The sequence below is a fragment of the Phascolarctos cinereus genome, unplaced genomic scaffold (genome assembly GCF_003287225.1).
Source record: "Phascolarctos cinereus isolate Bilbo 61053 unplaced genomic scaffold, phaCin_HiC Scaffold_8;HRSCAF=390, whole genome shotgun sequence".
Lineage (NCBI taxonomy): Eukaryota > Metazoa > Chordata > Mammalia > Diprotodontia > Phascolarctidae > Phascolarctos > Phascolarctos cinereus.
The window spans coordinates 38,156,860-38,179,595 of record NW_027556291.1 but is presented as its reverse complement, the minus strand read 5'-3'; the positions used below and the strand labels follow the sequence as shown (position 1 = coordinate 38,179,595).

Sequence of the window (22,736 nt, the reverse complement as noted above, 5' to 3'; positions counted from 1 at the left end):
TCCCTTAACAACTAGGCCCTAACCTACTTTCCCAGAATTATCGTACTATAGTCCCCGCTACATATAAGATGCTCCTGCCAAACTAGTTTTCTTGCTGTCCCTCCTATACGACACCACATCTCCCATCTCTCTGCCTTTGCGTTGGCCATAGCCCATGCCTGGAATGTGTTTCTTCCCTTCAATCCTTAAAACTCTTTATTATTTCAAGATTCAGCTGAGAAGCCATTTTCTATATGAGGCCTTCCTGATCCCCACAGTTACTAATGCCTCTCCCCCAAATTACCTCATATCTATTTTGTGGATTGCACACATAGATACATGCCCACACATATGTGTGTTATTACTGTTGTTTAGTCGTCTTTCAGTTGTATCCAACCCTTCATGACCCCATTTGGAGTTTTCTTGTTAAAGATACTGGAGCGGTTTACCATTTCCATCTCCAGCTCATTTTATAGATGAGGAAACTGAGGCAAACAGGATTAAGTGACTTGCCCAGGATTACACAGCTAGTAAGTGTCTGAGGCCAGTTTTGAATTCAGGAAGATGAGGCTTCCTGACTCCAGGCCTGGCACCCTATCCACTGTGCCACCTATTTAGATAGAGATACACATACACACACACACATACACACACACATATGTTGTCTCATCTGGCTAGATTACAAGGTCCTTAAGGGCAAGGACAGTTTTCATTTTGTATTCCCAGCACATAGGACAGTGCCTGGAACATAGTAGGTGCTTAATAGATGCTGGCCACCTGATCTGTATTGGGGGGTGGGGGGCAGACACAGCAGTCAATCCTCCAGGAGGTCAGAAACCATTCCGTCACTTTCCAAGTGCTACTAAACAAATTCGAGTCATATCTTACTTGTGTTGTTTGTATTGGCACCCTCTATCCACTTTTCCATCTCTTCAGGTGCATTGGCCTTGGAGGCAGGGGAACACTGGGTATCTCTCAGTGCCCTTGAGAAACAGCTCAGCTGGCCCAGCCTTAAGCAGTGAGCAAATACACCTATGAAGCAATGTGGAGGTTTGCCCACACACTTAGGGATGGGGGCCCTGCCAGCCACAAGCCAGGCATTTCCCCTCCCACCCCCCTGAGCATGGCTGCCATGGAAGGAGCCCTGCATCTGCTCACTGTAGTCCAGGGCACTAGGCATCAGTTGAACTAAGGAGACCATTGATCCACTAAAGCACGTGATAATTTATTGACTATCACAGGATTCCAGATTTAGAAGTCCAAGGAAGATACCTTAGAAGTCTTCTAAGCAATGCCCTCATCTGACAGAGAAAGAAATTGAGGCCCACGGAGTCGAAGTGACTTGCCCAAGGTCACACAGGTAGAGACAAAGTGAGATCTGAACCCAGGTCCTCAAAGTCCAAATCTATATTTCGCCATAGTCACTTAAAACTAGAAGGGACCTTCCAAGGTCATATGTTTGGACAACAATGGAAATGTTTGGGGGGAGTACAGGAAGGAAGGTGGAACTGATGCTTTCATCACACTGCTCCGTCAAAGTGGCATCTACCAGCTATTTGACCCTGGACAATTTCAACTTCCCCAAGACTCAGTTTCCCCATCTGTCAGATGGGGTTAGTCATCTCTTTCTGGAAGGCTTTGGACTACAGTAGAATAGCATGCTTGGCTGGGAGTCCATAAACCTGCCTCTGCCACTGACTATCTGTGTGATATTGAGCAAGTCCTTTGCTGTTTCTGGCCTCCGTTCCCCCTTAAGTAAAGAGAGGGGGTTGGACAGAATCACGTGTGGGCAACCTAACTCACCTCACAAGAGAGTGGTGAGACCCAGGTGGATAATGGATAGGAAAGTACTCGATTTTTTTTCATTTACTTTATTCTTTCTTGTGTTTTTTTTTCCTTTGTGATCTTCTTCTTCCACAACTGTGATGAATATGTAAATATGTTTTACATGACAGCACATGTATAAACTATATCAAACTGCGTACCATTTTCAGAAAAGGGGAGGAGAGGTAAGGAGGGAGAAAAATTCAGAACTCAAAGTCTTATAAAAATGAATGCTAAAAATTTTCTTGATATGTAATTGGAGAAAAAATAAAATACTATTTAAAGAAAAAAAAAGTAAAGTACTCAACAGGAAAATTATGTCAAATGTGGGAACCCTCACGAGTAGAGGATACCACTGAGTACAAAAACTGAGCTGCTAATGGTGAAATCCCAGGCTTCCAGAACACCCCAGATCATACCTCTGGCCCAATGATTAGCTAGGAGCTGGCTTCAGGCTATGGTAGGGTTCATAGGGGAAACCTGTAGGAACATGGAGACTCATAACCTGTGATGCTTCCTCCTCAACTCTACAATTCCCACATTCCCTTGGTGTTTCCCAGAGAATAGAGACAAAGCCAGTAAGTCCAAGATGGCCACTGGCCATCCTTCCCCCTCTACCTTAACAGGCTAGGGGCCAAATCCCAGGGTCCAGCAGTTTTAACTATTTACCAGAAGCAAATACATCTTCATCTGCACTTTGGAACCATCTTTCAGCTTCCTTACTTGCACAATCAACAAGCAAATGTTGTATGCTCCCGTCTGAACATGACTGACTTACCGCTCCTCCTGATCATTTGCTGCTCAGTATATCTTTTTGGTGCTGAAGGCACAGGTTAGTGTCTTGTTCAATTTCTTTTGTCCACAGGTACAAATGAACAGCTAGGGGTCCTTCCTGCTATTTGGTTAGGAAGCCGGAGTCAGCCAAGGAGATTAAAAATCCACGAGGTCACACATGGCCTGGTAGGTTCTAGCTTCTCTTGTTAAAACAGCTCTGTTATTCATTCATTTATATAAATTCTGATCATCCAGAAAATTTCATGATTCTCTTAGATGCTACAAGTTTCATGGATTGCTTGAGCAGAGTAGACCTTAAAAATCATCTAATCAAATTCTGTTAAGTGACAGAGGTAGAAATTGAGGCCCAGAGAAGGGGAGGTCAGGGTGTAGTGGAAAGAGTATTGGACTGGAAGTCAGAATTCCTGGGGTTGAGTCCTAGTCCTTGTCACTGCCTTCTTGTATGGCCTTACTTAACTCCCGTTTCCTCTCTGGGCCTCAGTTTCTGCCTTTGTCAGATAAGAGGGTTAGACTAGGTGATCTCTAGGGCTCCTTCCAGCTCAAACATTCCAGGATTCCGAGACGTGTCATCGGACTCCAGACTTTAGGTCTAACACTCTTTACACTAGGCCCATGCAGACTCTCTCTTTTGGATTAGGCTTGGGCCTTGGAAACAAGATGCCCCTTACCTTCAGTAATTCAATTCAGTAAACAAGTATTAATCACCTACTAGGTTCCAGGCACTGTGCTTAGGGAAAATACAGTCCCTGCCTTCAAGGAGCTTACAATACAATGCGATATCTGTCATCACCCGAATAAAATAGGATTGTTTTGTTGTTAGGTCATTTTTCAATGTGTCTGACTCTTCTTGACTCCATTTGGGTTTTGGGGGTTTTTTTGGGCAAAGACATTGGAGTGATTTGCCACTTCCTTTTCCAATCCCCCCTCCCCTACTATGGATTTATTTTGCTTTACTTATCTGAATACCAGCTGTTTTCCTCCAGTAAAGGTCAGAGACCACTGTGTTTTTGTCTTTGTATCGCCATTGCCTAGCAAAGCACCTGGTACATTGTAGATAGTTTTGCAAATGTGTGCTGAATTGAATTAAACCTTACAGGTGAGGAAACCAAAGGTCAGAGGTAGAAAGACTTCCTCAAGATCCCACAACTAGTGTCAGAAGCGGGATTGGAACCCAGTTCTTCCTGACTCCAAGCCCAGCGAGCTATCTACTACTAGGCCACGGTGTTTCTCCTACACTGTCTTTTCCAGAGCCACCATGCCAACTTGCTATCTACTGTTTACAGACAAACCTCTCCACCTTTCAAAGTTAGCCAAGGTATTTGGAAGGCGAACAGCTCGGCAAGGTCAAATTGCCTGCTACTATTTTAAGGATCTATCTTTTTCACTTGAAGTTTGCAGGTTGCAGTTTACCCATTTAACTTTTCATTAGAACATTGGGATTTATCAGCAAACCCTATTGCCACTGTCACAGCCAGAAAGGAAGGCCTTTTATTTGTCTCTAAGCTCTTGGAGTTGATATTTTAGGACTCTTCATACTCAATCGAGATCTCTAGGGGAGGGAAGCGAGCCTGAGAACTTGCTTAGGAGTTGGAGTATATTTTCACCACGATATTGACAAGCTGGAGTATGTCCAGGGGAGGGTATTTAAGACCTTAAGGAAGAGAACTGAAGTTGTATTTTTCAAGACTTTGGTGGAAAGGGCCACAGGCTTGGAGTCAATTCCATTCAAAAAACAATTAGTAAGGACAGCTAAGTGGAGCCATGGATAGAGCACCAGCCCTGGATTCAGGAGGACCTGAGTTCAAATCCGGCCTCAGACACATAACACTTACTAGCTGTGTGACCCTGAGCAAGTCACTTAACCCCATTGCCCAGCCAAAAAAAAAAAAACTAATTATTAAGCATCTATTTCATTTCAGCAACTTAGTGCTAGAGGGAACCTTATGGGTCATCTAGTTCAAGCCCCTCATTTTATAGATGCGGAAACTGAGGCCTAGAGAGGGGAAGTGACTTGAATAACATTACTACCACACACAGTAGGTAAGGGAGCCAGGATTCTAGCCCAGGTCTTCTGATTCTAATCCATCACTCTTTTCCACCAGGCACTAGAGATAAAAAGATAAGATGAAAGCCAGTCCTTGCCTTCAAGGGGCTTATATACTACCAAGGGATACTACCTCTTTGCATATTAATAAGTGTCAGATAGTTTGAGAAGGGAGATGGTACTAACAACAGGGGGAATCAGGGAAGGCTTCCTGGAGGAGGGGGCAGTTGAGTGGAGGACTGAAAGAAGCTAAGGAGTCTAAGAAGTGGAGATGAGGAGTGAGTGCCTTACAGGCTTCTGGGCTAACCAATACCAAGACAGGAAGATTGGGAATAATAGACTTACCAAATGAGCATTCAATTTTTTCAGCCTCTTATTTTTGTTCTTTGTATACCTCTGATTTTTACATGTGATTCTCCTTAAATAAGGGACTACGGGGTTTAGTTTAGAGGTGGAGACAAAATGTCAACTTTGCGGACGTTAGCAAGTGACGCTGGAACATGGAGTTCAAGAAAGGGGGAAAAGGGAAGGCTAGAACAATAGGCTGGACTCTCCATGGAAGGCTTTAAGTATTATGCTAAGGAATTTGTATTTTACCCTAGAGAAAGGAGGGAGCCACCAAAGATGTTTGAGCAGGGGAGCAGCATATTCAGACTTGTGGCTTAGTGAGATGATTTTAGTAGCTAGGCAGAGAACGGATCAGTGAAAGGAAATCCACATAGAAGGCTATCACATCAGTCTGGGTTAAAAGTGAAGAAAACCAAGTCTAAGCTGGATAGAAGGGGAAGAATGAGAAGGATGTTGCGAAGGTAGAACAGACAAGAGTTTGCAACTGATTGCAGATGGATGGAAGAGAGCCTAGACTTGAGGATGGCGACTGGAAGGACTGTAGTATCCTTAACAAAAATCTGGATGTTTGGAGAAGGGGAAGGTTTAAGGGGCAAAACGATGACTTACATTTTAGTTGGACTGAGTGTGAGATGTCTTCAGATGGAAATGTCTAGTAGTCAGCTGGTGATGACAGAGAGGTGATGAAGAGAGAGATTAGGGCTGGGTGAGGAACTTTGGAAGTCACCTCAATAGAAAAGATTGCTGAACTAATGGGAGCTTATGGGCAGGGAAAGGAGAAAGAAGAGGAAGATGATGATGAAGAAGAAGATGATGATGATGATGATGATGATGATGATGATGATGATGATGATGATGATGATGAAGGTGAAGGAGGGAGCCCAACACAAAGCCCTAGGGACATGGACAATGATAGATGGGATGTGGTTGATAATCCAGGAAAGGAGATAGAGAAGGAAGGAGCAGACAAATTGGAGAAGAACCAAGAAAGAGAAGCAGTGTCATAAAACTCAAGGGACAACAGGAAGAAGGAAGTGGTTAACAGTATAAAAAGTTGTAGAGAGGTCAAGAATAGAAGGGCTGAGGGAAGGGCAATCACATTTAGCAGGTAATCTTAGAGGCAAAGTTTCAGTTAAATGGAGGGTTTCCGGGGATCAATAAAATGAGTAGAAAGGGAGGAAGAAGAGACAATGGGAGTCAATAAAACTGGGGTTGTTTAGTCTAAAGAAAAGAACACTAAGAGTCATGGTTGTTGTTCAGTCATTTTTCAATGGCATATGACTTTTGTGACTCCATGTGAAGTTTCCTTGGCAAAGATACTGGAGTGGTTTGCCATTTCCTTCTCCAGCTCATTTTACAGATGAGGAAACTGAGGCAAATAGGGTGAAGCGACTTGCCTAGGGTCACACAGCTAGTAATTGTCTGAGGCTAAATTTGAATTCAGGGCTTCCTGGCTCCAGGCCTGGTGCTCTATCCACTGTAGTGCCACCTAGCTGTTCCAAGATATAATCGTAATCAAAGAGCTGAGGATTGCCTTACAAGGAATTACATTTATTAATGAAGGTATTATTATGCTTATTCTGGTTGGCAAAAGTAGGGCAAAGGGATGGAAATTCTAGGGAAGTGGATGTCAGTCCAGTATATCAATGAAATACCTCAGAGAGCCATTAAAAATGGAACAATTATTCTTGAGATAGGGCAGCTAGGTGGCACACTGAATAGAGTGCCACATCTGGAGTTGGGAAGACTTACCTTTGAGAATCCAAATCCAGCCTCAGGTACTTACTAGCTGTGTGACCCTGGGCAAGTAATTTTACCCCATTTGCCTCAGTTTTCTTATCTGTAAAATGAGCTGAAGAAGGAAATGGCAAACTACTCTAGCATCCTTGCCAAGGAAACCCTAAATGTGGTCACAAAGAGTCAGACACAACTGAGATGACTGAACAACAAAAATCTTGTGAGGTAGAGAGTTCCCTGTCACTGGAGAGCTTCAAGAGCAGGCCAGTTGCTACGGATTTTGTAGAGGCAATTCATGCTCAAGGTAGTAGTTAATACAAGGTGACCTTTGTAATACCTTCCAGCTATAGCATTATATTATTCTATGATGCCTTCTTTTCTATGAATGACTGATGAAGCTTATATTTCTGTAGATGTTAGATTTAAATATTGCTGTATCAAATTGAAATATTGAAATCAATAGAGTAAGCCTAATCACCACATCTATTCGGAGAGATGTACAAACTGCACTTACGGAAGTCAGGGTCCCACAACCTCTGACATTGGCCTGCCCAAAAGAATAGGAAGGGATGCTGGTGATGTCAAGGATGCAGCTGTTGCAGAGTTTTCACTGCCCAGCCTTCGGTGGATTTTGCGCCTAAAACCTCAAGCATCTTACATCCCAATGCACAACAATTCCATCTTTTCCCCAGAAAGGCATACAGCAAGCACATGGAAACACCAACAGAGATACTGAGGGAGAGCCACTCAGGTAATGAAACCGCAGAGCTTCCAAGTCCTCCCCAACAAGGCATCATCCAGCACTCACATTCTCCTACATTGTAAGACATACAGCTCAGTTCCCAACGAGCCTGACTAAAATGAGGCCAGAGGCCTAGGCTCTCCCTGCTTTCATCTTCCTCCAGGCAGCCTTGGGTGGGAGAGATACTGCTACCCTCCTTTGGGCTATTGTAAGAGGCAACTTCCTTCCTCCTCTACAGATCAACTGGCCCACTTTGTGAATTGTGACAACAGCTAGAGTTCATATAAGGAATCCCCCAAATGTCTTGGAAAGTTCACCTGATGGGCTTCTAGCCTTTTCAGGTGTTTTATTTTCCTTGAAGAACTAGGGTCTCACCTCCAGGCATCTTCTAGAGTGCAAGATGTTAATTATATGAATTTTAAACTACCCCACGTCCTCTCTGGGTACAGTCCTTCTCTGATGCTTCACTGGGATGTGTTGGGGGAGTGGGCTGGCTTCTCAAAGCAGAGAATAAGCTTGGGTTTGCCAACCTGAAAAGGCTTCCAGTATGATCCCAGGAATGCCAGTGGACTATGTGTCTTTCATTTGGGGATCAAATCAATTACACAAGCATTTATTAAGCACCTACTATGTACCAGGCACCTAGCAAAGTACGGGGGGAGGGGGGGAAGAAAACAGTCTCTCCTCTCAGGCAGCTGACATTCTCCTAGGGAGAAATCAAGACATCCACACGTAAGCCATTACACAATAATGCAAAATACAATAAAGTAATTGTGGGGAGAAAAGATTCCAAGGGTAGAGATGACAAGGGAGATCATTTCAGGCAAGGATAAAGCCTATGTAAAGGCAGGGAGGTGGGAGATGGGGTGGAGTCAATGAGGAACAACAAATAATCCAGCTTGTCTAGAGCAAGCATCATGTGAACAGGAATAAGATTCTGGAGTAAGGTTCTAGAAAGATGGGTTGGAACCCAACTGTGAAGGACTTTAAATGCCAACCAGAGGAATTTTTACTTTATCCTAATAGCAATAGGGAGCTACAGATGTTTGCTGAGTGTGGAAGTAGCATGGTCAGACCTGTGTTACTGAAATATCAGTTAGGTAACTGCATGAAGGATGACTTGGGAAGAGGCCCAATCTACCCTCACTGAGGCCCAACCCCAGAGGACTGACCAGTAGACAATGAATGGTTTCAGCCACAGCAACTCATGCATTCCATTTACTAAGAGGATCACAGTCTGGCTCTGCAGCAATAGCACCCACAGCCAGGAAATCTTTGTGCCTCAATGTCTCACCATCTATCCGAGTTCCTTAACTAAAACTAAAGGGACCTCAACCTTCCAAAGTCATCAAAATATAAGTAGCTGCTGAAGCGTGGAGGAGTACTCAGGGTATCTGGATGCAGGGAACCTTCTCCACCCAAAGGCGCTGACAAGAGTGATAAGGGGCTGATCTGCAGCTAAAACATCACCAAGTACCAGTCATTTCAGGACTGTGTGGCCAAACCATTTGGGCCACTGCTTTCTAAAAGGACAAAGTGATCTTCCTAAATCTGAGGTCTGACCAGGTTATCCCTGCCCCCAGACTCCAGTGGCTTCTCATCACTTCCAGGATCAAATATTTTTAAAAAATCTCTTTGCCATTCAAAGCCTTTTGGAACCTTTCCATACTTCTGACACCTTCTACCCCCCATATACATTTTTTTTCCAGTGACATTGGCCTCTGCTGATGCTCAAACAATATGCTCCATCTTTAGACTCAGGATTCTCATTAGACAGGCCTGGAATGTTCTCTCTCCTCATCTCTGTCTTCCTGGCTTCCTTCAAGTCTCAGCTAAAATCCCACTTTCCATAAGAAACCTTTCCCAATCCCCCTTAATTCTAATGTCTTCTCTCTGTTGAGTATTTCCTATTTATCCTGTCGATAGCCTGTCTGTACATAATTGTTTGTGCATTGTCTCTCCTACTAGCTTATAAGATCTTTGAGCAAAAGTATCATCTTTTGCCTTTCTTTGTATCCTCAGTGACTACAACTCACTGGATTGCCTCAAGGTGATTAGCAAAGATCTGATGAGTTCTCATTTAAGGATTTCTTTTTAACCTCAGACCAAAAAGGAAAGTCTAGTGGTCTTTTAGTATCATAAAGGCCCTGGTTAAAAGAAAAATCAAATTTAAATTCCCAAAAATGGGTCTATAAGTTTCCCATGGGAAGGCCCTCATCCTGGGCTTTGATGGCAAATTACCTTGGGGCTCATCTGGACTGAAAATAATCATTCTTTGGACTAGTATTTCCTGACCTTACACTTATAGTATGTTTATTGACTTTACTTTCAGTTTTTCTTGACCACGAAAATGCCTCCAAGATTCTTAATCGACCAAAGAGGTATAATTCAGGTAAACTGGAAGAATTTGTTCGTGGAAACCTTGAAAGAGAATGCAAAGAAGAAAAATGTAGTTTTGAAGAGGCCCGAGAAGTTTTTGAAAACACAGAAAAGACGGTAAGTATTTCCCACCAGCATCTTCCCATTCTTCATTATGGTATGCAGTTGTTCCAAGGTTCTCAAAGGCTCTGCCAGTAGAATTTGAGCCCTGGTGAGTCCCAGCAAAGTGGAAAGGCTTCAGAAGAAGCAGCCTGGTAAAGTATGAAGAGAGAAAGAGACCCTTTGCTGTATGGTTGGCCCACAAATGAAGGGCTGGAGGGGAAGGGTAGGATCACAACAACTCACAAAAACAACTTAACAGAAGGAGTTCCAATCTATGTTGGAGAAAGGAGTACCCTGTTGAGGAAAGCGCAAATCTGTGCAAGTGAAGGGTAAGAGAACAGTTTAATAACCACATACCTGGGCCAATGTAGGTGATAAAATATGATAAATTTTGAATGTGATTGATTTCTTAGGATATAAGACAGATGATTATATTTTAAACCATTTTTTAAAAATTCACCATTCATGATCTCAAAGAGCAGATAGTGAAAACTACTTCACCAGGGCTATGCTGGTAAATGTTTAACAACCAGATCTCTGAAAAAAAAAGTGTATGCTTGGCATACATTTACATTTAATCTCAGAAACATTTTCTCCACTTTCTTGAGCTTAAACAATTAACAAAACAAATCAAGCCCTGATCTGTACTGTTTGATGATTTCCAAGGTATAAATTTAAGAGTCTATTCTGAAGATCTGGTATAAGCGAGCTCCAGCTTATGTTCCTCACCTCCAATCCCGAGGTTAGAATTACATGTTATCAGATACGGTCACTGTATCAGGAATCATTTTGCTTAAATTATTTTGTTTATTACAAGGGAGGGATCCATTCCATTTGAGGACTATATCCAGAAATGAATGCAATTTTAAAACCAAAGGCATCAATAAAAGTTGTTTTAAATATATAAAGTGACAAATAGCATCACCATTCATTTTCTTCTAATGCTTTCTCTTTCCTTTATAGACTGAATTTTGGAAGCAGTATGTGGGTAAGTATCAATTTCATTTCACCATAAACAAATGTGTCATATGTAAATGGTATCTGTCAAAAGGGATGCTGAACCATCATCCTCATTCATGCTACGACTCAGGTTTTGAGGATGAGGCCCTTCTGGGCGCTCTTACTTCTGCTGGGACAGGGGCACCTCACTTGATCCTGGTTAGGAGTACCAATATTATTAGCCTCTTTTACAGATGAGGAAGCTGAACTTAGAGAGTTGGGGTCATACAGCTAGAAAGTGGGGGAGCTAGACATCACACCCAGCACTTTTAAGTCTGAAGTTTCATGCTTTTTTAACTCCATCCTTGCCACCTCCTCTCATGGGCACTGTTATAACCTGGGCAAAAAGCAGGGGACAGGGGAGGGGACGGACATCACAAGCTAGATATTGTAATCTCTTGTCCTGTTTGTCAGCACTACAATCAGTCAATAAGGTTTTATTAAATGCCTACTATGTGGGCAACTAGATGACTCAATGGATAGAGTGCTGGTCCTAGAATCAGGAAGACCTGAGTTCAAATCTGACCTCAGATACTTAGCAGCTGTGTGACCCTGGGCAAATTACTTAACCCTGTTTGCCTCAGTTTTCTCATCTGTAAAATGAGCTTGAGAAGAAAATGGCAAACCACTCCAGTATCTTTGCCAAGAAAACCCCAAATGGGGGCTCAAAGAATCAGATGTGACTAAATAATGACTTAATTATGTGCCAGGCACTGTGCTAAGCCCTGAAGATACAAAGAAAGGCAAAAGGCAGTCCCCGCCCTCCGGGACCTCACAATCTAGTGGGAGAAACCATATGCAAACTATGTACAACGAAGCCAAAGACAAGATGAATAGAAAATAATCAGTACCAGGAAGGCACTAAAGGTGGGGCTTTAGCTGGGACTTAAAGGAAGCTGGGAGGCTGAGTTGAGGAGGGAGAGCATTCCAGGCATGGGAAGCAGAGAAAATGCAGGAGAAGGGGAGGGGCTTGATTCTGAATGTTGGAAAGTTTTCCTTGGAGAAGCAGGTCAAACCCCTTATAGACAGGCACAGCAGCTAGGTGGAGTCAAGAAAAGGGAGTTAGACCTGTGAGTCCCCAAGACCTGAGTTCGAAAGTTGCCTCTGATATTTGCTAGCTCTATGAACTGAGCAAGTCACTTAATCTGTCAGCCAGTTTCCTCAGCTATAAAATGGAGACAAATTATAGCACAAACTTCACAGAGTTATTGGGAAGACCAAAAAAAATAGTTTCATTTAGACCAGGGGTGGGGAACCTGCTTCACTGTGCTGTGAAGTTTGGATTCGGTCAAAGGGCCACACTTGAGGACCTAGAGGGCCACATGTGGCCTGGAGGCCACAGGTTTCCCACCCCTGGTTTAGACAGTGCTTTGCATTTCAATGGCTATTATTACTATTGTTATTACTCTTCTATGGGTATGGTCTTTCCCTTTTCTTTTACAACCACCAAGGGAAGCCCAGGCCCACACTCAAATGCAAAGCCTCGCAGGACTTTAGCTCTGGAAGCTCCAAGACTCTAGCCTCAGCCCTGCCTTAGGCACACACCTAGGAATTGTGGGACTTTGAGCTGCATACTTAAGGTCTCTGTACTTCAGTTTCCTCTTCACTTCACTAGAGTCACCAACAAGAAAATGAGAGGCCAGGATTCTAGCTCCAGTTCAGCTACCAATTAATTAGCAGTGTGATCTTGCACTATAGTTGGCAGGCTGGGACCTTGAGTCCTGCCTCAGATACTTACCAGCTGTGTGACCTTGGGGAAGTCACTGAACCTTTTTCAGCCTCAGTCTGTTCTTCTGTAAAATGGGGCTGCAACTTAACAATAGCTGACATTTTCATAGTGCTTTGTAGCTTGCCCAGTACACCTAATAACACACAGTACTGGCACTTTACCCCAGTCCTGTGAGGTAGCTCCTACAGGCATTATCTCCATTTGACAGATGAAGAAGCTGAGGACCAGAGAAGATAAAGCCACTTGTCCATGGTCACCCAAGTACTAAGGGCCAGAGATTAAATTTGAACTCAGATGTTGGCACCCCCAAGCCCAGCACTCTAGTCACTACATACCCCCGCCCCCACCCCCGTCAGGAACAAATCTATGAATCACCTCCCAAAGTTGTCGTGAGGATAGAAGGAGATAATATATATAAAGTACTTGGCAACTGGAAGGAAGATTCAGGTTCAGATTCTGTCTTTGACACATACCGGCTATATGACCAAACTCTCATTGCCACTAGGTAACTGACTCTCTAAGATTTTAAGTTATAGTTCCTTATATTCATTCGTGGACGGATATTTCACACTGGGGGTTCCCTAAGCCAATGAAACCACAGGTTCAGTCCCTATCTTTATCCCTATTACAGAGGCAACATAGTACAGTGGGTAGAGAGATGGACTTAAGAGCCAGCAAGAGCTGGGTTCGAGGACTACCTCTGAAACATACTGGCTGCTGATACTAGGCAAATCATTTAATCTCTCAGCATCCTCAGCCAACTGGCTGATACTCTAAGTTCCAGCACAGGTTGTAGAGTTTCCTCACCTGGGAGCTCCCTTTATCAACGTAAAACAAGTCTACTACCCGTTCCCATTACACATTGGCTGCCCCCCACCCCATTGGCAGCTCACTTTCCTTCTCTGTAAGATGAGGTGACTGGGCGAGCTGATCTCCAAGGTCCTTTCCAGCTCTGCCCATCTCTGACTCCATGACTGTTTATCCAAACATAGTTTTTCAATAAAGACCAACTTAGCAGCTCTCAAGATGAATGTCATGCGGCATGAGCTATCGGCCTGTCTGCTTTGACCCCTCTTAACCTTTAGCTCTGCCTAGCCCCCCAGCAAACCCCAACAAGCCCCTAAGGGAAGATTGAAGTCGAGATGAGGTGCCACAGGCTGCCAGGCCCTGTTTCAGCCAACAAGTGGCTGCATAGCTGGCTCGAAGCCCAGGCCCTTCGCTGCAACATCCTCAATAATTCAGAGGAGTCAGCCCATAATGGAAAGTGCTAGCAGAGTTTGTTTGGAAACAAGTGCCCAACATTGCCAAGAACATCAACCAGTTCTACCATCTTCTGTTGTTACTCTCATTGCAATCGAAAGAAATTAGAGTATTTGGACAAACATGTGGTCACATAATTGGGGTGAGTAGTTTTCCCCTGAGATGGGAATGATAGTCCCTGTGTTGGGTCCACAGAGGTGGGGCAAGCATTTGTAGCAGGGAAGGCCACTCAGCAACAGTGATACAACCAGCACAGCATTGGGAGCCAGAGGGGAAAAAGGCATAGAGGTAAAAAGTAACATATGGCTTAAGAGCACAGGGTGAAGGTGTGGGGGGGGGCGGAGAGCAACATGAAATAGGGTGGGAAAGGCAGGGTGGTGTCAGCCTAGAGAAGCCCTTGAACTCCAGGCACAAGTTGGAACTTTTCTTAGCAGAAAATAGGGAGCCATTGAATATTTCTCAGCAGAGTAACACGAACAGATCAATGCAAAAGAATAACTATTCTGGCAGTGATATAAAAGGGAGATTAGAAGGAGAAAACCTGGGTAAATCACTTCAACTGTCTATGCCTCAGGGTCCTCATCAGTAAAATGGAAGAGTTGGACTGGATGATGTCTGAGGCTCCTTCCAGCTCTAGACCTGTGATCCTGTGTGTGACAAGTTCTGGGCAAGTCCCTTCATATACTTGGTGAAGGGCTTAGATAAGATTAATTCTCAAGTCATTTCCAGCTCTACATCTAAATCAGTTTCCTCATCTATAAAATGAGGAAGTTGGACAAGATATCCTCTAAGGTCCCTTCCAGGAGTAAAACTATGATCCTATAATCCTATGATCTGTAAAAGTGTGACAATAGTACAGGAAGGTCATGATGACGGTGACAGCAATGGGAATAGGGAAATGAAGGCAGAGGAGGACGGTGCTTGGGAGACGGCATTAGGAAGAGGGAATCTACAGCACCCAGTAACTGATGATACAAAAAATGATGGTGAAGGAAGACTCTAAGATAACCCAAGGTTTTGGCCATGGGAGACTACACATACAGGGGTGCTAGAGACAAAAATAATAGAGCCAGAAGGAAGAGTGGGTTTAGAACGAAAGATAATGAGCTTAGTTTGGGACATAAGAAGTTTGAGATGTTGCTGAGACATCTTCATGAAGAAGGCTGTAAGCATTTGGAATCTTGGGTTTGGAATGCAGAAGAAAGGGCAAGGCTAGAGACCAGTTTAGAAATTTCCAACTAAGAAGTAGTAGGTAATTCCATGGAGGCAGATGAAATTGCCAAAGGAAAGAATGTGGAGAGAAATGAGAGCAGACAGTAAACTTTTGAAGACCACCTATATTTGAGATAGAAAACAAGGAGCTAATGAAGGATACCAAAAAATAGTTGGAGAAGCAAATGGAGAACCAGGAGAATGAGATGGCTCAGAGACCAAGGGAGGAGAAAGTAGTCAGTGGGAGGAATGGTTAACAGGGAAGAATGCTGAAGAGAGATCAAGGAGGATGGAGCCAAACAAAGACCACAGGATTTAACTATTAGATCATTGGTGACCTTAAAGAGAGCACTCAGAATAATGGTGAACATAGCAGCCACTTTGCGATGGTTTGATGAGTTGGGGGCAATGAGTATAGACATTTAGCAGTAAATAGGAAGAAAGAGATGGGACAGTAGCTGGATGAAATAGAAGGGCCAGAGGAATATTTTGATTTAGGACTGCATGATTACAGATTGACAGGAAAGAGCCAGTGGAAAGGGAAAGATTAAATATGCATGGAGGGATGGGTGCTAGAGCAGTGTCCTAGAGAAAGTAGGGGGGAATGGAGTTGAGAGCATAAGTAAAGGGGTCAGCCTGACTAACAGTGGGAATCATGTTCGGTGACTGAAAGAAAGGGGAGAAAGGGTAAGGATTCTTAATTTTGAGGAATGGAAGAGTAGGTAGCTAACCCTGTGCTGATGAACTGCTCTGCCCCTAGACAGGGTGGTTTCTTATTAGACAGACATATATAATTCAAAGACTTCCTGGCTTGGTAGCAGCTGCCAGAGATTGTGTTCCCCTAGCATAGTCTTTAAAGACTCAGGACTAACCACCTCCATGCTAGGATGAGGCATCAGAAGAGGATCTTAGTGGAAGAATATGAAAAAAAAGCTCTAGTAAACTCTATTTCTTGTCATTACCTTTTCTCTACTGCCTTCATTCTTCCTTATCCTTTCCACTAACTACATCCTTATATTAATTGCAAGACTCCAAGTCTCAAGCAATCTGGCTAATACTTGAAGGTCTAGGTAAAAGTACTGTAGGTGAATGAACTATTTCTACAAGATAAGCAACACTGTATAAAAGAAACAGCACTGGACTCAGACTCAGAACTCTAGTTATGTATGCATGTGTATGGAAGAAGAGGTCTTGATTCTCCATGGGCTCAAATACAAGTCCTTTCTGTGTCGTTTATAGTATGAATAAAGCCTTGTGAACCAGAGGACTTGTAAGAAGAGCTGGTGGCTACCCTTGGGAGAGTGTCAGTTACTGAAGTATCCCACTGCTAACATTCTACTCTCATCCTCAGGATACATACCGTCCAAATCCAGTGCTTTTCTCACCACACTAGGCTACCCTTCATTCCTCAAGGAATTCTCCTAGAAGCTCCAAAAATATCAAGATCATTAATGCCTGAGAGCAACTAGCTTATATTTCAAATCAGCAGTTCTATCTTGATGGTGAATACAGGCTCCTCTCTTCTCTGTACTTGGGAGTCTGAGGGGTAGAAGTGGGTTCTGTGGGGAGGTTCTCTGCTAATTCAGTATGTTATTCTTTCTATCTCAAAGATGGCAATCAGTGTGAGTCCAATCCCTGCTTAAATGGAGGTGTATGCAAGGATGAAATCAATGCGTATGAGTGCTGGTGCCCAAGGGGATATGAAGGAAAGAACTGTGAATTAGGTAAGTCAATACTGTCCAGAATTGATTCCTGTTGAAAAACTGCTTAACAAACAGAATGGGCAAATAACAATATTTTCATTCTCAGGATGTTTAATTTTTTTTCACAATGTTTACTTTCTGCTTTCTAAAACATCAGATACATTCGTAATTGCTATGAGGTCTAGAACCACATTGTCATTATGGGGATACACAATGACTCAGAGGCTATACCTAGGCCAAAAAGGTAGCATTGGAAGCGACAAAGAAACCTAGCCCTCTAATTGCCTGCAGGCTACCTCTCCAGCCAAACCACAGGACAGAAGAGGGAGACTACTGATTATTGGCTGTTGAGATGGCCTTGGAGGAATTGGACTTGTCAATTCAGTTCTACTCAATTCAAAAGACATCTATTAAGTACCTACTATGTGTGAAGATGATAATACTCCAATGGATCGATCCCTTCAAAGCAAGAATTTCCGCCAAAGAAGCAAATTGCAACTCATCCATGCCTTCCCATCATGCCTTACTCTTCTCCATGTCTTCCCATAAGTTCACCATCAGGGGAAGGAGTGAGAGAAAACTCAACCTGCCAGAGGACTTTCTTTGCATTCTCTTTACATCATAAAGATATTGATGGAGCCCCAAGGTGGTCCACTGGTTATCCTTCACTCTTGCCATCTTCTTATTCTCTTATATACTTCTTGGATGACATCCTTTATAATGTTGTCCTGTGTAATTCCTTGCTAGATATACTACTGTTTGTTGCTGACCATCATGCACTTCTCCATGGTGTTAAGGATGCAAAGACAAAAGTGATAAGTAGGGGCAGCTAGGTGGTGCAGTGGATAGAGCTCTGGCCTTGGAGTCAGGAAGACCTGAGTTCAAATCCTGCCTCAGACACTTGACACTTACTGGCTATGTGACCTTGAGGAAGTCACTTAACCCCGATTGCCTCACAAAAAAAATGATGAGTAATCATGCCCTTGAGAAGCTTACATACAAGTCAATTCTATTCCACCAGAATTTATGATATTCTTACTCTGTGCCAGCCACTGTGAAAGGTGCTGGGCATACAAGACAACAGTGATGAATATCTCTGCCTTCAAAGAGCTTCCATTTGACTGGATCCTTCTGGAGGTCCTTCTCTACCAAGAGCAGAGCATTGGATAGATTCTTAACAAGATTTAATCGTGCCCTCCTGGAGTCATAGAAAGTGCCAAGGGGAATTGCTTTTTCAGACAAAAATTTCGTGACCACCATTCCCCCATCCAGTTGGCTATGGTCACATAGAACTAGGGGTACTCATATCTGAATTCCAACTAGGTGGACCAGTGCCCACTCCCTTATACAATCTAAGTCTTCCTCACCAAACCATTTTGCCTGATCTTTTCATGGACAAAATCAATCTAGTCATTTATATTTCACCAACATATTTATGTATAGGGCATCTTGCCTCTGGAATTACAAAACTGAGGTTCCTATCCCACCTCAGATGCTTCATACCTATATGACCCTGGATAAGTCACTTCCCCCGCCTGGGCCTCAGTTTCCTCAACTGTAAACTGAGGAGTTGAACTACTTGGCCTCTGAGATCCCTTCCAACTCCATCCCTAGATCCTAAGATCCTTTGATCCTATGATCATTATCAACAGCCCAACCACTGCCTAATGCTAATTCTATCCTGAAAAGGTATTTCCTAAGCTTTGAGTGATGGGCTAGTCCAACCGAAACCACAAGTTCCTCAGCTCAATGTTCACCATCTGCAGATGAAGCTGGGATTACGCTTGTGGAAGGAATCCAGTGCTCATAAACAATTCTTTTTCTTCTCCAAAACTCAAACCACACAATTCGTAGGCCTGAGATGAGCAGACATAAGAAGCCCCACAAGCTAAAAAGAGTCAAAGGGACACAGACATGGAGGTGACTCTTGTTTGTGTGGGAAGCAGAATCACAGTCAACCATAAAGGTGCCAAGAGATCCGTCCAGAATGGAAGTATAACCTGAAGATTGTCTCTCTTCACAACATGCCCTCCTTTGCCCCCAGATGAAAAGGCAGACAACATTAGGCAAAGGGAAGAGGAGGGAGAAGAGATGAGAAATAGGGAAGGCCAGCCTGCTGAGCCCCTGACATTGGGTCTCTGAGTCCCAGCTTGGAGCCCATTCTTTCAGCATTGAGTTGCTAAATTCTGCAGTGATAGAAAACAGATTCGAGCCTTTCATTTATTTATTTATTTGTTTATTTATTGGGGAGGCGGAGAGCGGTCGAGGGGTGGAGCTCAATCATTTCAAATTCTAGCTAGCAGCATTCACCTGAAATGCACTCATCCCTGCTCGAGAACAGCCCAGCCTAATGCGGCTCCCCTTAAGGCAGAAACAAGAAGAAATCTTTGAAGTAGTTACTTATTATCAGCTTAAATAATGAAAGCCTGGGAGCTGAGGGAATAACCCAATTACGCATTCAATAAAGAAAGCATAATTGAAACTGGTCCCTAGCATTAAATATTCCTAGATGACTTTATCGTCTCCAAAAAAAAAAAAGAAAAACTTTGGGGGCTCAAGGGAAAAGCCAGTGTAATTGCTGGCTCTCCTGGGGCCTGTAGCTGCTCAGGGCTCAGAGGCACGGGGATTTCTAGCCTCACTCAGGGCCTCTTCTCAGCTCAGCAAGTTACAAATTTGGAGGGTTTTAATTTTAATTTTTTTTTACTTAAAAAGTTTATGTTTTTGTTCTGAACTTTTAGCAAACAGCAAGTGAAATAATCATTTCCTTACCCAAAGTTGAACTGAAAAAGAGAATTGTACATGAAACTATGAATCACTGGGGTATACAGCTGGTTTTTCTTTTTAAATATAGAATAAATTCAACATGTAATTTTGAGAGCCATCCTGCTTGTTTATGATTCTTTCTGGCCTTCTGTTCTCTTTCTTCGCAATTTTTTAAATGCTTTAATGACCTGCTTTCCTTTTGCTTCCTTTTGGGGGAAGGGGATGCCTTGCCCTCTACTCTCAATCTTAACTGAAAAAACAAACAAATAAACAAACTCTTGCAACATATAATCAAGCAAAACAAATTTCCACTTTGGTCATATCTGAAAACATAAGTCTTTTTCTTCATCTTGAGTCCCTCACTTCTGGTTGGAGGTTTTGTAAAGGCGCTCAAAGGGAGCAAATCCCTTCCCATCTCTGGGTCTCGGTTTCCTCATCTGTATAATGAAGAAGCTGGCTCTAGGGCCTCTTCTAGCACTAGTCTCTTCCCGGTCTGTATAGTATTTTTAACAAAATAATAATAAAAACATATCTACCAGCTCCACAGAAGGATAGAAATAAATATATTTTTATCAAGCTTACCTCAGGCAGGAAAGAGATTAGGCTGGGGCAATGTATGATACAGATGACTCTCTTTTTTTTAAACTTTCTCGAGCTTCCCTTTCCCATCTCCCCCTGGGCCTCTGCTCCCCTTCTGCAGAGGAAAATGCAAGGAGGCACTGAGATCACTGCTGTACCCTGGCCAGCAGACCCACACAACTACAAACGCTGAGGGTTGGAAGGGACCTAAGAGGTAATTTACATGAACCCTTTCATGGAGGAAATCCAGAGTTCTCATCTCTCAGATCGTCTGAGTGGATGCCCCCAAATCAGAGGGTCATGACTTGGAAAGGATGTTAGAAATCCCCTAGAGACTGGGTTCTAGTACAATCCCTTTGTTTTGCAGTCAAGGTAACTAAGGCCCAGCTCAGTTCAGGGTCAAGGTCTCACAGCTAGCCGGTAGCAGAGCCAGGATTCAATCAGTCTAGTGTCTGCTGCTATTACGTGGGCTTTCCTGCACCTCCACCCCCCCCCTTTTCAGGGATGTTCAATTTGTTCAGTCATTTCAATCACGTGTCTGACTCTTCATGACCCCATTTGGGGTTTTCCTGGCAAAGATCCTGGAGTTTTTGACATTTCCTTCTCCAGCTCATTTTACAGATAGGGAAACTGAGGCAAACAGGGTGAAGTGACTTGCCCAAGGTCACACAACTAGTACATATCTGAGGCCAGATTTGAACTCAGGAAGATTCGAATACCTTAGCACCACCTAGCTGCCCTCCCCTTTCAAGCTCATAATACCTCAACCAGCTAAGGGGGTAGATATTTAATAACATACAGACAAATTAACATTTCTTTCAAATGTGGCATTTCTACTTTAGATACGAAGACTTCCACTCTTCTAAATGGTGCTGCCTTTTCTACACATTGGGGTTGGTGGCGGGGGGGGGCACAGAGTGGAGTGGATAGCAGTGTATGAGAATTGGGAATTAGGCAGATTCTGCTAAATAAATAACAACAATGAACTTTGTGGTGACCTCATTGTCCAGAAAGCCTTTCTGTTGATATTGTCAGGGAGGAATGAGGACTAGATGAAAGGAAAGTAGAAATGGGGAATATAAACCCCCCATCATCAAGCTGGTTGTAAGTAGGTGGGAATGGGCAGAGGCATCTTGTGTTAGCAGGAGGGGAGGGGAGGGGAGGGTGCTTCATGACAGGTAAGCTCTTCTAGAATCACAGAATGTCAGTGATAAGGGCCTGACACAACTTCTCCTCCACCTGCCTCAGTTTACCGAGGAGGAAATTGAGAACCAGCAAAGAGACTGGCCCCAGTTTATACAACTCAATCAACCAACCAAAAAGTATTGAATAAATGTCTACTATATACCAGGCACTGTGCTAAATTCTGGGGCTACAAATACAATGAAAGAAACAATCTCTGCTTACAAAGAGCTTACATTCTAATGAGTACATATATAAGTCCATAAAAAATAAATATAAATATAAAATAGTTTTTTAAATGGTAGTGTGGGAAGGAAGGTACTAACAGTTGGAGAGACCAGGAAAGACTTCATGTAGGGATTTTTGAGCTATGTCTTGAAGGAAGAGAGGGATGTGTGAGGTGGAGGAGAGAGAGAGGGCATTCCAGGCAGGGGAACAGCCAGTGCAAAGGCATGACAGTGGGAGGTAGAGTATTATGTATAAAGAATAGAAAGAAGATCAGTAGGGCTGGGTTGAAGGATGCTGGGGGAGGCAGAGGAATGTCTAAAGAGGTTAGAAGTATAGGTAGAAACTCAGGATGTGAAAGGACTTAAAAGCTAGAGGACCATACAGTTGATGTTAGAGGTAACAGGGAGCCAGTGGAGTTGAGAAAATAGGGGAGTAATAAAGTCAGATCTACACTTAAGAAAAAATCATTTTGGTAGCAGTTGTGGAGGGTGGACTGAAGTAGGGAGAGACTTGAGGCAAGGAAACCAGTCATAAGACTTGGCATAACTGGAGAGGGCTTGAACTAAGGTGAACGCTGTGTTAGCAGAGCAAATGTAGGGTTTTAGAAATGTTTTGGGAGTAGACATGGCAATGTTTGGTGGTACATGTGGGGTAGGGGACAGTAAAGTAAGAATCAAGGAAGAGACTGAGGTTAAGAACCTAGGAGACTACAAACATGGTAGGGAAATAGAGAAGTTCTGAAAAGGGATGGATTCTGGGGAAGAGATAACAAAGCTCTGTTTTGGATTTGTTGACTTTGAGCTGTCTTTGGGGCATCTAGTTTGAAATGTCCCACAAGTAATTGATGATGTGGGTCTCGAGCTCAAAGAAGAAAGGAGACCAGGTCTGGATATAGAGATCTGGGATCATCTGTATAGAGATATAGAGATGCCAATTAAACCCATAGGAGGTAGGGAGGTCATCCAAAGAGAGAATGGAGAGAAAGAAGGACAGGTGGCCTAGGATGGGGCCCTGGGGGACACCCACAGTGCAGTTGTGCCATATGAATGATGAACCAGCAAAGAGCATGGAGAAAGAGCCGTCCAATAGGCAGAACCAGGAGAAAGAAGAGGTGAACGATGGAAGCAGTCC

General features: G+C 43.3%; 1 protein-coding gene across 1 annotated transcript in view; it reads left to right on the top strand.

The window, feature by feature from the left end:
* The first annotated feature begins 2,502 nt into the window (after positions 1–2,502).
* The window catches only part of F9 (coagulation factor IX), a 48,438-nt gene continuing 28,204 nt past the window's right edge, over positions 2,503–22,736 (top strand). Inside the window, exons 1-4 of the mRNA XM_020971779.2 lie at positions 2,503–2,635; positions 9,802–9,965; positions 10,914–10,938; positions 16,761–16,874. Coding sequence (XP_020827438.1) covers positions 2,569–2,635; positions 9,802–9,965; positions 10,914–10,938; positions 16,761–16,874 — 370 coding nt within the window. The 5' untranslated portion in view covers positions 2,503–2,568. The remainder of the gene's footprint in view (positions 2,636–9,801; positions 9,966–10,913; positions 10,939–16,760; positions 16,875–22,736) is intronic.